We start from the raw sequence: 15,826 nt of genomic DNA, 5'->3' as shown, positions 1-15,826 counted from the left end.
CCATCCCAATGTTATCTCTCAGCGAAAGGCTTTTGATAATTCTGGTTGCAAAAGCGTCCTGCAAGTTCATTAGTGTCTGTGGTCTTCATTAGCTGCCATTTACAGATTCAAACTGTGAAGATGACACTTCTTGGACAAGACTGAATGAAACCGAGAAGGCCAAGGGTAACCGGCAGAGCACTCTTGCTGATACCAGCACTGATTCAAGGGAGCTGGGAGACGGGTTTGGCTCCAAGCCCCGAAGAGCATGTCGCCTTGGAGGCTGTCACGGCTCTTTCACGCCCCAGTTAAAGACCAGGGCTGGGATGAGAGTCGCTGGAGAAATGGGGTGTGAAGGCACCGGTTGCAGGAGGGAGCCATTATTATAAGGAACCCTCACCGGGGACTTGGGTAAATTTGCTTTCTGGTGCAAACAAGCCAACCCTGCGGGCTGCACTTCGGAACTGAGGACCGGAGTACATCACACATCCAGATCTTCCCAAGATTTGCCTTTGGCGCCTTACTGATAAGCCACTCTCGTGGAGTAGTGTGACAGGCAAGACGAGGCAAGAAGGAAGTTCCCAGGGAGAGACGAGAGAGTAGGAAGACAATTCCCTTCGAGGAGCTGGGGTGCGCGGGCAGAGCCGCGATGGGGCTGTCGCTTTCGGCTCCGCCTCCGCAGCGAGGGCGCTGAGCCATGTCCCGAGTCCTGCAGGGGACAGAAGGGCACTCGGGGCGCATCCCCTGCCGGGCCTCTCCTGCGAGTTTCCACCTTCATCCCGCATCCCACACGCTGGCATGCGGGGAAGCAGAGAGATGAGCCCATTCCTGGGCGCGGGAGCCCCGCTTGGGGGGAGGGGCAATTGGCGGGGTCCCCGGGAGAGCACGCTTGGGGAGGTCTGGGAGCCCCGCCAGAACTCGGCTTCCCCTCGGCCCCAGTCCCCAGTCCCGTCGTTGCCAGGCGCGCGTTGCCAGGTGACCCCGGGTTGTTTACTGTCGGGCGGGGAGCCCTGGGGCGCCGGGCTCGCAGCGCGCTCGCCGCACCCACCATGGCTTCCCGCAGCGCGGGCACGCTCCTGACCGAGTTCAATGCCGCCTACGTACCCCCCGGCCTCATGCCCGGGTAAGGCCGCCGCGCACCCAGGCCCCCGCCTGAACTCCCGGGGTCGGAGTCCTCGTCTTCCCCCCACCCCAACCCTCCTCTGGCTCTGGGGTTGGAAGGAACAGAGAGCGCCAGTCGTTCACCTGCTGGGTGGCCTACCCCGGGGCTGGTGCGCTCAGGGTGGCTCTCCGTGTCCCCCTTTGTAGAAAGTGGGTCCCCATCGAGTGGCCCGGGGAAGGGGGAGGAGCGTGAGGTTGGTGTTTGGAGACACCTGGGGGGAGCAAGAGCGTGGGGAGCCCAAGAAGGGAGCAGGCTTTTGGGGCCCCAGCCCGCGGTGGTGCACCAGGATTTGCGCAAGAGCCGGATTTGTCAGATGAAGGACTGCGGCAGACCGGGTGGGAGCCTGGGTGGGTTTCAGAGAATATGGCACGGCCGGTCGGGCCGTGCTAGTTGTCGCTGAGGGATGTGCACTGGCCTCCGACTTTGTGGTCGGTTCTCCCACTGATCTCACTTAATCTTCCCAGGACTTCCCAGTCCCCAGATCGGCCTTGCCATTAGCATTTTCAGATGCAGGGTCAAACCTACCTTTCCTTTCTCTGGCTGCCGTCAAGCTCCAAACATCTAAGATGCAAGTCTGACGGTCTCTTCCATTCTGTGGAATGGAAGAGTGTCCCACGGGTGTCTGAGATTTCCACTCCCAACCTTTTCTCCCAGAGTGTAAGAGTGTCTTCTCTCTCCCACCAGTTGCCCTGGGGCATGGAGGGCAGGGACGAGACCCTCCCGATGTCAAGCCAGGGATGTTAGAAAAGGTGGCTTATGATTTTCCTACGATCTTTTCCTTCATTTAGGCATTCTTTGGACAAAGACCTGCCAAGCACTTGGGCTGTCCCAGGTGTTGTGGTAAGACAGACAAGCAGGGGGCCGCCCTCGATGGGTCCCGTTATAGTGTAATCCCATAAGGCTTAGTTCAAAGCCATCTTGACAGCCCTTGATAGTGGAGTTAATACCACATTCTTGGTGTTTACCATAGGATTTCATTCTATACATTAACATATTTTTTTTCCTTCAGCTCCCTGCCGTTCCCAAGTGGGATCTAACCCTCCCCAAGTGGCCCCCATTCTGTCGGAGGCCAGGGGAGGCTGCGTATTTCAGAAGCGATTCTGGGTTGGTCCATGCCACTGGTCTGCGGTTCCCTCGAGCACCCTGTTCTGTTATTGATCTAGAAATTGTGATAACGGGTGAATCATAAAGAAGGCTAGCTCATCTGTACCTGAGGCTTTTGCCACGGATCTTTCTGGGAGGAATATGCTGTCCCTCAGATCCTCATCGGTGAGGAATGAATGAAGTTGGCTTTTGTTTCTAACTGCTCCCTCATTTTGTTAACTTAATGAAAGAATCCAAGGTTCCCCCACCACACTTGGATAATTATTATTTTTGTGCGTCTTTTCAAATATTAATCACAGGATTGTAAGCACAGCATCTCTTCTGACACTCAAATCAGCCCCTTTACCAGTTTTATTCTTAGCGGCAGAGAATATTCACAGGGGTAAGGACCTTGGAGATCATATAGCCCAGCCCTGTGCTACTCCAGATGTGGTCACTGAGGTCTGCCAGGGAGAGCAAGGGGACTTGCCTGAGTTGCAAGCTGGTGACTGAAGAGCCGGCATTGCGAGCCCCCAGGCGCGAGCACCTACTATGTGCCAGGCACTGTGCGGGGCTCCTTAAAAACTTTGTCTAAAAAACCTTTGCCGCAACCCAGATGAGAGACCAACCGCTTATCTAGGGTCAAGTTACCCTGCCTTGTCCATGTGACTTCAGCACCCAGGCTCTCCTCAATCCCTCCAGTTCTTATCTGTTACTATTAGTTAGATCCCTGCCGTGCTCAAGGCCTGATTCTGGGTACCAAGGGAGACAGGATGCTGCTGGGCTTCAGGCTCATTGCCAGGGAGCTTCACCTGGTCCCTTGCTGCTCTGGGCAGCACAGCCCGCCTTCCCTGCAGTAGCAGGGAATTCTTGGGTCCGAGTCCCGGGACTGTAAGGCTTCTCAAGGGATGACACTGACCTCAGTAGGGCTTTGTGCCTCTTGCTTGCACATCAGATCTAAGTGGTACCCAGCCCCTTGCTCTCAGCCTCCCGCCATGCCTCACCAGGCTCTTCGTCCAAACCCTTGACCCGCCACTGTGCCTTCATTCCTGGTTGGACTACTGCTGCCCCTGATGCCCCCAGCTCTGCCCAGGGGCTCTCACCAGGAGCGAGGGAGGGGACTTCAGTTCCCTCCCTCCCTTCCCTCTGTCTTCCTGGAGGGGCAGTTTGGTCTCAGTCTGCCACTGAGCTGGGCCTGAGCCTTAGGGGCTGCAAAACCCTAAAGTCAATGTATTCCGTTCTCAAGAGGACATTCTCAGGACGGTAGTTGCACAAAGGTGTCTGTGTCCCCTTGCCCGGAATCCCTAGACAACCAGCTCTGTGGAGGGAAAAAGCCTTGATCTGTAGCGTTCATCCCCTCTCTGTAGCATAAACACTCCCACCATGGCTGATTTCAGGCTATCGTCACGGTGTCCGGGTGCAGAGCTGGGGAGAGACGCAGAGCAGCTCACACACCCCATAAATCCGCCCTACACACACAGGAGGCACGACTAAAGCTCCAGAACATGGACGGCGGCAAAACAGTGACATCATTAGGTAGTGATCAGTTTCGAGTGTCTATTACCTTTGTTTTCAATATAATTTCTTTAATTGTGACTTCATATACATAATTCTTTTATAATTTAATTTTTTAAAGATTTATTTATTTATTTATTTGACAGACAGAAATCACAAGTAGGCAGAGAGGCAGGCAGAGAGAGAGGAGGAAGCAGGCTCCCTGCTGAGTAGAGAGCCTGATGCGGGGCTCGATCCCAGGACCCTGGGATCACGACCCGAGCGGAAGGCAGAGGCTTAACCCACTGAGCCACCCAGGTGCCTCTATAATTTAATTTTTAATACTGGTTTGTTTAGCAGCAGCTTGGAAAAACCCTGGAACTTTAATAATCAGCTTCCTTCAGCCGTAGGAGCCTGGACCAGCCTCCTCTCTCACACCCCTGCCTCCTGCCAGCTGCTGCAGACCTCTGGGCTGAGACAGGTGTGGGCCAGGCCAGGACAGGGGAGCCCCTTCCATTTCTGCCCAGGCCCTGGCCATGGAAGTGCAGCCCCAAAGACAGGCCACTGCGTCCTAGGCTACAAAACAAAGGACACATGCCAAAGGGATGTAGGAGAGTCCAAGTGCCCAGATAGGCAGCTGATGCCTCTCACGTAGCCCAGCAGAACTGGGGAGCCTTCCTAAGAAGGGGACCAGGGGCTCCTGGAGACCTAGGCTTTGTCTTTCTAGAAGAATCCTCAGCCTTTTAAAAATGTGCCTCCACATGTCAGTTCACTTCAACAAATATGTACAGAGCCTCTCTGGAGGGCCAGGAGTGACAGGATGCAGACAGATGCAGTCTCTCCCCACAGACTTTATACTTCAGAAAGAGACTAGACTAGGGGCGCCTGGGTGGCTCAGTGGGTTAAGCCGCTGCCTTCGGCTCGGGTCATGATCTCAGGGTCCTGGGATCGAGCCCCGCATCGGGCTCTCTGCTCAGCGGGGAGCCTGCTTCCTCCTCTCTCTCTCTGCCTGCCTCTCTGCCTGCTTGTGATCTCTCTCTGTCAAATAAATAAATAAAATTAAAAAAAAAAAAAGAGCCTAGACTAAAGGCGCAGGTAATTACAATACAGCCAGAATGTGACCTGAGACATAACCGAGTCACAAATGGAGACGCCTGGCTGGCTTAGTTGGAAGAGCCTAGCGACTCTTGATTTTGGGGTCAATGAGTTCAAGCCCCACATTGGGTGTAGAAATGACTTAAATACATAAAAACTTAAATTAAAAAAAAAGAATCACAAAGGGCACAGACAGTTCCATGGAGAGGACAAGCATGGTCTGTGGGTGGCTCCATGGAAAAGTCTTGGAAATGGACCTTGAGGGATGGCTAAGATCCCAAGGCAGGGAGAGGAGGAGAGGAGTGTCTTCGGGAGAGGAGATGGCTCGAAGAAAGCTGGAGGTGCTGGCCAGATAGACTTCCAAAGCAGCAAAAGCCTTTTAGCTGGAGTAGAAAAGCTGTGACATGGAAGTGGCTGGGAAAGTTGAAAAGACGCTCCCAGAGGCCCACGTCAAGCTGGGCCTAGAGCGTCTGGCCCCTTTGTACTTAATTTCCTAGACAATGGGGAGCCCTTGAAAGTTTTTCCCCCGGGGGAAGGATCTGATGGCCCTGTACTCAGCAGGAAGTGTCTTAAAGAAGGAGGCGGTAGAATGAGGACATGCTGAACAGTCACAAGTTAATTAGTTAATAAGGCTGCTCATGGGATCTCTGAAGGCATGGTAATTAATTTTAATGTCAGGTATGGGGCCAACCAGGGCCGTCAAGAGGCAGGGAGGGACTGTTCTCTGTGCACACAGGGATGCACACAGGATCGTTGCCTGGGGACCTGGCTGGGCATGGTCTCCCAGCTCCTGTGCGGGGGGCCAAGGAGCCCAGAGGCAGAGAAGGGCATCCAGGAGGAGGTGTGGCTGCCCATAGGACCTGTTGGATCCCCCATTATGCAACCTGTCTGCCTTTCCTGCCATTCCCTTCTGTTCTTTCCACCACGACAGGCCATGCAATCCGTAACGACAGGGCTTTGGAAAGCTCTGCCGTAGAACCACACGGGGTCCCGCTCAAGGCACAGAACTGCGAGTGCGTCCAGGGGACACAGACCTGGCTTGCGGAGGCGTGCCCTCTGAGTGCTACCGGAATGTGGACGTGTGCACCAACGTGTGCGCACCTGCGCCCCTCCCCTCCCGGAGCAGCAAGCCCTGAGCAGGATCCGGAATCCAACCCCTGGAGGACTGCGGATTGCGGATTGCGGAGGAGAGGGCTTCTGTTCTATTGGGATGCAAATATCTTGGCATTCAGGGAAGGTGGAAGATCGGGGAGCAGAGGAGGACTATGGCAGAGAGCCTGGGGGTGGTGAAGACAAGAATCACGGGAACACGTCACATTTCTATAGCTCCTTTCTTCCCAGGAACGCAAAGGCCCCCGTGGGTGGGACGCCCTGTGCCCACGTGCGCTCTGCAGATCAGAGCCAAGCCCCTTGGCAGCAGTGTTCTGGGACATGGTGCCCCCCGGGTTTCGGGACTTCGGTCTCCTCCAGCGGACGTTTATTGAGCACTAGTCCTACGCTAGGTGCTGCGTAGTTGCTGAGGCTGGAGGAGAACAGATTAGCAGAGGAGGTGGACGGATGTGACACACTCACACTCAGCAGAGGGGAGTGGTTAGGGAAGGCGACAGAGAGCCCTTGTTCTGTGAGTGAGTGGGGAACCCCCGGGGGCGAGAGGGGACATGGCGTCCTGGGGCGAGTGGATGTGTGCGAAGGCTCAGAGGTGTGGACAGCCTGTGAGGTCCCAGAGACGTGACGCTTCCGGGGTCTTGGGCACCCGCGGGGAAGCGAGAAGGGAGAGGTGAGCCTTGGTGCTGTGATGCACGTTTGAGAAAGGTTGTCCTGGGTGAAGTGTGGACGGCAGGCCGGAGGTGAGACTCGGTCTGGGAGACTGGCTGGGAGACTCAGGATGGTCCTGGTGAGCGAAGAGCCAGGCTGGCAGCTGTAGGAGAGTCACAGGGCTTAGGGACAAAAGAGGGGGGATGGAGAAGGGTGGATGGCCTGAATCCCAGTTTCTGGCTGGTGAGGGGTGAATATGGGTATCATTAAGCCAGGCAGAGTTATCCAGGAGGAGGAAGAGCAGGCTGGTATCCATCCTTTTGCATCTGGCACTCGGGGGCAAGCCCTGTGTGGACAGCTAGGTGTGTGGATCCGTAGCTGGGAGAAGAAACACAGAGACACGGCTCTGGACATCCTTGGTGAATGGGCAGTATTGGAAGTCTAGCATAAATGAGCTCTCCCAGAGGGAGTAGGTCTCTGAAAAGAGACGAGGATCCTGGGGCATCTGGAAGCATCTAGAAGATAAGCCGAGGAAGAGAACGAGCTTCCAGGCCATCCCCCTCCACACCGAGGTCCTCATCAAAGTCTGACCCCAGTGGAAGGTCCTTCATGGGCCTCCACCAATACCACCCCCTCACCCTGGGGAATGGGCCTCCCTCCCCGAATTTAAAGGCATTAGAGCTCCTGCATGTACACCATGTAACACTGTCAATTCAGAATGAGGGGGTAGTGGGGAGGAGAAAGGGCTGAGCTTTGCGGACTTCTGGATCCCCAACACCCGGTACACAGTAGGTTCACACTAAAGTAATTCTTAACACTATCTCACTGTCTTAAAAAAAAAAAAATACATGTACAAAGCAGGAAAAAAAAACACCCTAAATCCAAACACAGACAAAGCATTTCTACAAAAATACGATCTTGCTACATTTGCTATTTTAGAATGAAAATCACGAAATGTAAACTTACTAGGACTCCACTGAAGAGAAAGATGTTGGCATAAAATGGAAGAATACCCAGACTTTAGATAAATGCTAATTCAGTTCAAGAAATATTAATTCCTAAAAGATCTCTCTAAAGGAGAGGGAGGGAGGGAGGATAAAAACCATCCAGGGGTGAGAGTCACTCTGTCGTGTATTTTTCAACGACACGTTTTAAATTTAGTTGCCATGGGTTGACTCTGCTTAAAAATTCTTCGTGGGTGCGCGCCCATCGCCCCTCCGCCCACCTCCCCAATTTTTGTTGCCGAAATTATTTTTCCCTTTGACAGGTTTTATAACATTTCCACTCCATGCTGCCACCAGCCTTCACCTAGCTGCTATTTCTAGTTCCAGGACTGAAATAGATTTGAAACTAACCACCCTACATTCCTGGGTATTTCTTTTGAATCATCTCTTCGCTGGCAGATTTCCGTCACTGAGTGCTACTTGCAAGGAGAGCCTATGGGTGGCTTTGGTCCCTGAGCTCTTTCTTGCCGGGAAAGGACTAGTGGCTGCCTTTTTAACAGGATGGTCGGCTGGCCAGTCTGATGTTCTTGGGTCACGCTCTTGTCCCTACAGAATGCTGCGGACAACCTTTCTTTCATTTTCATGCTATCGCTTTATTATCTTTTTGTTGGGGTTTGACAGCATCTGATGACCAGCATCTCTTTCATGCCTGCCTTCTGAGCCACTGGAGAAATATGATAAAAGAGTGAAAGCTCTTATGGGACAACAGGGCTGATACCGAACCCCAGAAGGAGGTGGCAGGGTTGACTCGGGACAGGCTCTCCTCCTGAAGGGCGGTGTGTCCACGCCAAACAGCACAGAGGAGCCCTGTGGGCTGGCATGCTTCCAAGGAAAAGAGTGAGGGGTGGGTGGGCTTCAACGAGCTTTAGTCCACCAGCCCGATGTTCTTCCATCTGAAGGTAGAAGGACAAGTGGGGGGCGGAGGCACATCCAGGGGGCCCTCCCCCCACATGAAAGGAAGCTTATCCCTACTGCTGCTCTCTGACTACTTGACTGTCGAGCTTATATTTTTATTAGGTTTCATCTATAGCACAAAGAACCCTCAGGAACTCTGCTTCTACCGCTCAGGTTATGTTTCTTGCAGATGAGTTTCTTCATCAGCTTGAGTGTTGCAGAGAGAGACTGAACCAAGGATGTTGGATTTGGCAATTGGATGATCTTACATTACCTTAATGAAAAAATACAGGCTCACATTCAAGCTGGGGTGGGGGTGGGGAGAAGTCGGACTGAGGGAGATCAAGGAAAGAATGGGAGAGGAAGAAGCAAAGGCAGAAGGTGCAGAACATTCCGTGGAGAAATTCAGGAATACAGGGAGAGAAAGGGTGGGATGCGAGGACCACGGAGCGGATTCTGCAGCCTGGGAAAAATGCACACAAATGTGCGTGTTTGTAGGCAGAGGGGAAGAAGCTAAGAGAGCAGGAGAGAGTATCGATGGCAAGGCGGGAGGACAGAGGCTGAGAGAAATAGAGAGAGACTGATGGGGGCAGGGGAAGGGCAGGAGAGGAGGCTCTGGATCCAGGAGGGGGGTGAACCATGGGAAAGAAGAGGACTCGGGCCCAGAAGTGGCCATGGTGACCTCACAAGTATCACCAGCCCTGCCCTCTTTCCTGGAAAGAAGGAGACTGAGCCATCAGCCAGGAGCTTGGGAGGAGCCAGCAGATAGGCAAAGCAGGGGGGTGCAGGTTAGGATCCCGAGGGTCATGGTCTCAACGGCAGAGAGAAGTCACAGGCAGGAGAGGTAAGGCTGGATCAATGCCTGAGTGCAGTGGAAGTTGTCTCCCCTCACTCCCTACTTGGGCCCAGGCAACCTCACGTGCTGTAAGATTCTAGAAAGGCACAGCTGGTGAGGGGAGGTTGGGGCAGGAAGCAGGGAGGGGCTCCTGTTCTGTTTTGCCTGCAGTGGAAGGGCTGGTAGTAATCTCCCGGCTTGGCTTTCCTGACTCCCACCTGAAGATGGGAGGAAGGAAGCCCCGCAATGCTCTCTCATTTTATCGGTGGGGGGTGGGGGTGGAGGCCCAGAGCAGCTGCCGCAGGTAACCCTGGAGCTCAGACTTCAGACCGCAGTGCCTGTGGCCTGGGGAGTTGGGGAAGCCCGCGATATCCCAGGGAGGCTTCCCACACTCCCTGGCCCGGTAAGAGAACTCAGCTGAGCGTAGAGGAGGTGTCCAGCTTCCCAGCAGGGGAGGCCCTGGGGGAGGTACTGGGGGTCCCTGCAGCACGGCGGTCTGTCGGGCATTTGTACGAGTGGGTCTGACTGGAAACATCACTGATGCTGTAGGCACGCAGCGACTCATTTTCTTTGTTCCCTAAACGTTTCCGTCCCAGACCGCATGCCAGACCTGGTATGGCAAACTGGGGACCCAGAAGGAAGACGTGAGCCAGCTGTGCTCGAGACGCTCCCCGCCTCGTGGCAGAGACAGAGACAGAGACAAGAGCTTTGGAGGAGGTTTGGCTAGTGGTGGAAGGGGGGCAGAGAGCAGGACCCACCTAGACCTGGAAGAGGTGGCAAGGAAAGGATCATCAGAGAAGTGATAGGGCGGGTCTGTTTAAAAAAAAAAAAAAAGATTTATTTATTTGAGAGAGAAAGAGAGCATGAGCAGGGGGAGGAGCAGAGGGAGAGGGAAAGAGAATCCCAAGCAGACTCTGTGCTGAGCATGGGGCCTGACATGGGGCTCGATCTCACAACCCTGAGATCATGACCTCAGCTGAAATCAAGAGCCACCCAGGAGCCCCACAGAGCAGGCCTTAAAGGATCCTTTCGTACCGGGGGCAAGCCTCAGGAGCCAGGGGAGAGGGCAGGCATTCCTGATGTCTGGGGGCACAAGGCAAACCCCAAGGGAGAGACAAGCGGGGAGAGGGAGAAAGAGAAGTTACATGGTGAGGCTGGAAAGGGAGGTGAGGTCAGCTCCCAGACAGCCTTGAACGCCATGCTAAGGGCTTGACTTTAGAAAGGTCAGTCTGGCTGGAGTATGGGAATGGGGGGGAGGTAAGAATGTGGTTGGGAGGATAGGAGGCTGCTGTGGCCACAGTCCAGATAAGAGGCAGTGTGGCCCAAGCTTGGGATGGTGTGGAGCCCCGGGGCTTGGGGACTGATGGCATGAATCAGGCTGTGGAGGTGGATGCCAGGTTTCTGACTTGGCCATCTGGCGAGTGCTTTTCACTGAGATGGTAGCTGTTGGAGAGGTGCTGGGGAGAGAGAGTGCTTGGGCCAACTGAGGGAGAAGTCTCGTGTGCCACGGTGTACGGGAGTCTGAGGGAACTTCCAGGCAGGAGATGAAGACCAAGGGCCAGCCACCCAAGGGTGAAGGTTAAGGGCTCGGCATGAATACCATGTTCCCAGGGACTGTGTGGGCTCAGGACAGACCCCAGAGGAAAAGAGCAGAAAAGATGTATCACGAGCGGGGGGACCAAGAAGGAACAGTCAGAAAGTCAGGTGAAGACCAGCAGACAAGGAGGGAACAGTCTCCTAAAATCCAGGAGCGGCGTTTCGAGAAGGCAGAGGTCACCAGCCCTCAGTGCCGCAGACAACCCAGGATGGCCTTGTCAAGGGCCATTTCAAGGGCACTATGGGGTCCGGGCCAGGTTTTAGGGGGTGAGAAGCACTGACTGGGAAGCCACTGGTCTCTGTGTCTTGCACAAAGTCTGATGCTCCTGCTTCTTGGGGGTCGCCCGATCGCCCCTCACTTGGCCACAGCAAGCCTAGCTCTCTGTAAATCTCACCAGTTTGGGGCTCCCTAGTGTCCTATGCGTGTGTGCATGGGTTGTCTGGCTCTCTGAGGGGCTCTGCTCGCCAGCCCCTGTCCCTCTCGCCGGTCTCCAGCCTCCAGGTTTGAAGAAGGTGACAGAGCTCCTGGCAGCCCATGTGAGGGGCGCGTCGCAAGGTCGCGAAGCTCGAGCCAGGCTGTAGCACGTGAACCCAGGCCTCGGCTGCGAGTGACAGCATTGTCCCACTGCTATGTTCCCACTGACTTCTGACGTCCTCTACCCTTAATGAGCCGGTGGCAGGAGGCCTCCCCATCTTCTGAATAGAGAGTGACTTGCCTGCAGGCTTGCTCGGGGCTCAGGATGGGACCCCCAGGCTCTCGCTCCTGCCTCAGCCTCTGGTCTGCAAGGATGACCATCCTCTAGGGGGAGGGAAAGGCCCAGAGTCTCTTTCCCTCATCCTTTCCCGGAGCCCCAAACTGGGCAGCACCTCTGAGGGAAGCTTCTCAAGGCCCGGAAGTGACCCACAGGGCCCACTGGCCCCATCCCTGGGTTTTCGGGGCCTCTCTTGGAACTGGCCCTGGAACCTTGCACTGATCTCCCCTCCCATGCCGCTACCCCTCATTACAGGTACCAAGGCCATGTTCCCAGTGTGGCCTTCGCCTTTGGCTCCCCCTATGGCACCGCCACCCTCAAGTACTTCCAGGACCAACGCAACGCAGCCCTGGAGAAGAGCCACACTCCCTTCAGCACAGGCGGCCACTTTCCGACCTTCTTCTCCTCCAACCCCGACCTGGTGCTGAGCAAGCGCTCTTACACCCGGGACGGCTGGCTGCACACCCCTGTCTACACCCGCTTCAACCTGGACAGTGACCGCTCCACCCAGCTCGCGGGGTTCTACCAGGTGGGCTGCCCTGGGCTGGGCGGCTGCCTCCTTTCCCTGGTGGTTGGGGGAAGAGGGTTAGAGCGATGGTGGGGCCAGAGGAGACCTAGCACCCTCAAAGAGTGACTTTGTTTCCTTTTTCTGAGCCCCTGAGCTGGCAAGGACCCTTGCCCTTGCTCACCCCACTGCCGGGAGAGCTGGAGCCTTTGGGGATGTGCCCGCCCTCCCCTCTGCCCCATAGCCCAGTGGACTGTTGCTTACTTCCTACTAGAGTAAAAGGCCAAAGATTCACCTTCAGGTTGAGCCCACCCAACACAGACAAACGGCCCACTAAGCCCCCTGCCCGGACTGTACTTGCCCACCTGGGTCCTAGTGCCCACCCAATGCCTCTCTGTCTCCCAGATTTCTGAGGATGTACCCCGGAGTCAACCCCAGCCCCAAACACTAGCTGCCTGGCTCCTGGTGTTCTGGTCCTGGCCCTGTGGCTCTTAAAGCCTCCTCTGAGTCTGGTTCAGACACATCCTTGTGGACACAGGCACTGACCACTGATGTGCTCGCCCAGCTCACAGGGGCCAGGGCTCATTTTCTGCTGTGTTCCTAGAAATCCCCCCCCCCCCCAGTCTCTTGCAAACAACCCTCCAGCCCGAGTTCAAGGACACGGGTACCTCCTGGTCCTCAGGACAGAGAACTGTGTGAGAAGGCAGCCTCTCCAGGGAGAGGATTGGGTCAATGTTGTGAGACATCTGGGGGCTGGGGAACCATGTCAATGGACACAGAAAGACCTTTGGTCTCAATCATGGGGGGCGGGGAGAGGCAGAAACAAACTGTGTCACCTGCTCAGGCAGGATTCACATACCTTCCTTCTGCTGGTCGCTTGTCTCGTTTACTCTCCCTAGCAAAGCTGGTGTGGTGTGGGCCATTATCCCCATTAGACAGACGGGGAGCTGGTCTCAGAGAGGACACCTAGCTGGGAACTCCAACAGGGGCATTAGGGGAGGCAGCCCCCCGCCCCTTGCCCAGGTATAGGCAGGCAGGAATGGCAGGAGGCCCCAGGTTGCTCCTCTAACACTAATAGCCTCTCGTCTCTTCCTTGGGTCGAGCTGTAGGTGGCACAACAGCATCGGAAGTTCTATCTAGACAAGACGGGCATGGTGCCCCGGGTCCCCTACTTCGTGCTGCCTGTGAAGGAGTGGGAACGGTACCCCCTCCCCACCGACCTGTGAGTGCCTGCCTTCCCTTCATTCACGCGTTCTACAAACACATGTCCGTAGGCACCTGCCAGGCATGCAGCCACTCAGAGTGAGAAATGAGCTAAGAACTGGCCCTAAGGAGCCTATGGTGCAGAGGATGATAGTCACACAGCAAGGGGTCCAGGTATGGGCAGCCTTGCAGCTACACTAGTCCAAACGTGGGCACAGCTGCTCTGAGCAACAAGGAACTGCTGCCCTCTGGCGGACACAGAGGGCACTACACAGAGCCTGGAATTGGTACCACACCCTCCCCCGACCCCCCACCAACCCGGACCAGGCTCAGAAAATGTTCTCCTCTGGACTACAAAATAGCTTTCAAAGTCCAGCTGTCCATCTAACGAAATCTGAAAGTTCCCCACTGCCTGAATCTCACTTTTATCCGGGCGAGTTGCTCTTCCCAGCGAAGACCCTCTCTGCTCTGTGAGATAATCCAGACACATGTTTGCCTTGCGCTCCCTCCTGACACCAAGGCATGGAAATCAAAAGTCTATGCTGCCAAGGTGTCATGTGGGAAGGAAGCATCAGGTGGTCATCTGGAAGATCTTGGGTTTCCAATTACATGCTGACCCTTTGCTTGCATCAAGAGCCTCAAGCCTCGTCACCATCATCATGGATAAGGCAGGAACACTTTCCATTGAGATTAATGGGTTTTAAAGATACAAATTTACCTATCTCTGTATGTTATCTCTGTAACATAGATGGGCCCATTTTATAGATAGGGAAACAGGCTTAGTGATGGCCTCAGAAACTTTGCCGCGTAGAAAATCTGGTTGGAGGCAGAACCTGGAGAAACTGAGATCTCCTGACACCAACTCTAGGACTCTGAGTTGATCATCTTCACCCCTTGGGTGGCTCTGAGTCAGACCAAACTTGGAGGCAGGGTGGGGCCTCTCCTGGGCCATATTTTCTTTTGAGATCACTCTGGGTAGGACCTGCACCCCCTAAGGCTGTGGGGAGCCTAGGGTGCCCCAGCCCCCACTTCTCCAAATTATCTGGTGGCATATGCAGCTGATGGCTTCGCACAACACACAGGGCCAACCAGGTCAATGGGAGTAGGAGGGTCAGTGTCTGCGCTCAGACCTTTTCCTGATCACCACTGTGGCTTGGGGAAAATCCCTGCCCTTTCCTGAGTTTCAACACCATCATCACCATCACGCCACCATCACCAGTATCACCATCACCACCATCCCCACCATCCCCACCATTACCATCACCGTCATCATCACCATCACCATCATCACCATTACCACCATCACCACCATCACCATTACCACCATCACCACCATCACCATTACCACCATCACCATCACCATCACCATCACCACCATCACCATCACCACCATCACCATCATCATCACCATCACCATCACCATCACCACCATCACCACCATCACCATTACCACCATCACCATCACCACCATCATCACCATCATCACCATTTCTTATAATGTTTGTTGAGTGTTTCCTCCTTGTCCAGGGTTACTGAAGTGCTTTATAAGCGTTATCTCATTTACTCCTCAAAACAAAGCTGAGACAGATGTACTCACATTAGTCCATTTTATATGGGTCCACTTCCAGCAGGAGCTAAGCCAGAATCTGACACCCATGTTCTGTCTGACGCCCACGTTCTCTCTCTGAACCACTATACCATCATGCAAATACCAGTTATTCTGATCTCACCTGCAGGGGGGCTTATCAGATGTTGGGCTGATGAGCAGTCAGCATGGTCAGGATGGGCTAGAACACTGGGCACACAGGGCCGCGGTTGGGCATCCTTCCCCTTGCAGGCTCACTGCCTAATGCTGGCTCCATCCTTGCCCCCAGTCCTCCTCTGACCCCAGAGAAGAAGTGGCACCTTCTAAGAGCATCCCCTGAAAACATGAAGACCTACCAGACGTTCCCCTCGGGGAAGAGGGTCTCCCCACAGGAACGGCAGAAGAGAGATCTCTACTTTGAGTTTAGAGCGTGATGCCCGGGAGCCTGGCTCTGACGAGATTGGCTTTTTGGAATAAAATCTTTAGCCACGACCAAACCCATGGTCTTCTCCTCTGAGCCCCAGGGACATTTGGCTACAGCAAGAACACGCCCGAGGGTCACACAGCACTGAGTCTTAAGGACTGTGGAAAGCTCAGCTCAGGGGTTCATGCCAGTGGAAAGCAGTGTCCCTTGACCTACTGGCCCCCTACCACCCCTCCCCCGAGGTGGGGGCTGGTAGGACCAAGAACTGTAGGGCTCCCAAGCCTTGGTGGCAGGTCACTCCAGGACAGAGATACCTCCCATCTGCTTCCACCAGTGTAATTGAGGAAGCCCCAAGATTGCATGTCCGAGAATGAAGGTAAAATGACTGCAGAGCAATTGCACTGGGATCAGATACAAAGGAATTCCAGTTTGAGCCCTGACTTGGCATCATTCAGTCCAC

The 15,826-nt window shown here is 54.7% G+C and overlaps 1 protein-coding gene across 1 annotated transcript; it reads left to right on the top strand.

Annotated features, from left to right (window-relative positions):
• The first annotated feature begins 1,028 nt into the window (after positions 1-1,028).
• Positions 1,029-15,436, top strand: LOC111154099 (chromosome unknown C2orf70 homolog). The gene is made up of 4 exons (XM_022513481.1): positions 1,029-1,102; positions 11,905-12,178; positions 13,264-13,376; positions 15,232-15,436. Exons 1-4 carry the CDS (start codon positions 1,029-1,031, stop codon positions 15,374-15,376), a joined length of 606 nt encoding a protein of 201 aa, XP_022369189.1. The 3' UTR covers positions 15,377-15,436.
• Positions 15,437-15,826: the final 390 nt, after the last annotated feature.

This window comes from Enhydra lutris, unplaced genomic scaffold (assembly GCF_002288905.1).
Source record: "Enhydra lutris kenyoni isolate GAN:26980312 unplaced genomic scaffold, ASM228890v2 scaffoldscaffold35, whole genome shotgun sequence".
Lineage (NCBI taxonomy): Eukaryota > Metazoa > Chordata > Mammalia > Carnivora > Mustelidae > Enhydra > Enhydra lutris.
This window is presented reverse-complemented; position numbering and strand designations above follow the sequence as displayed.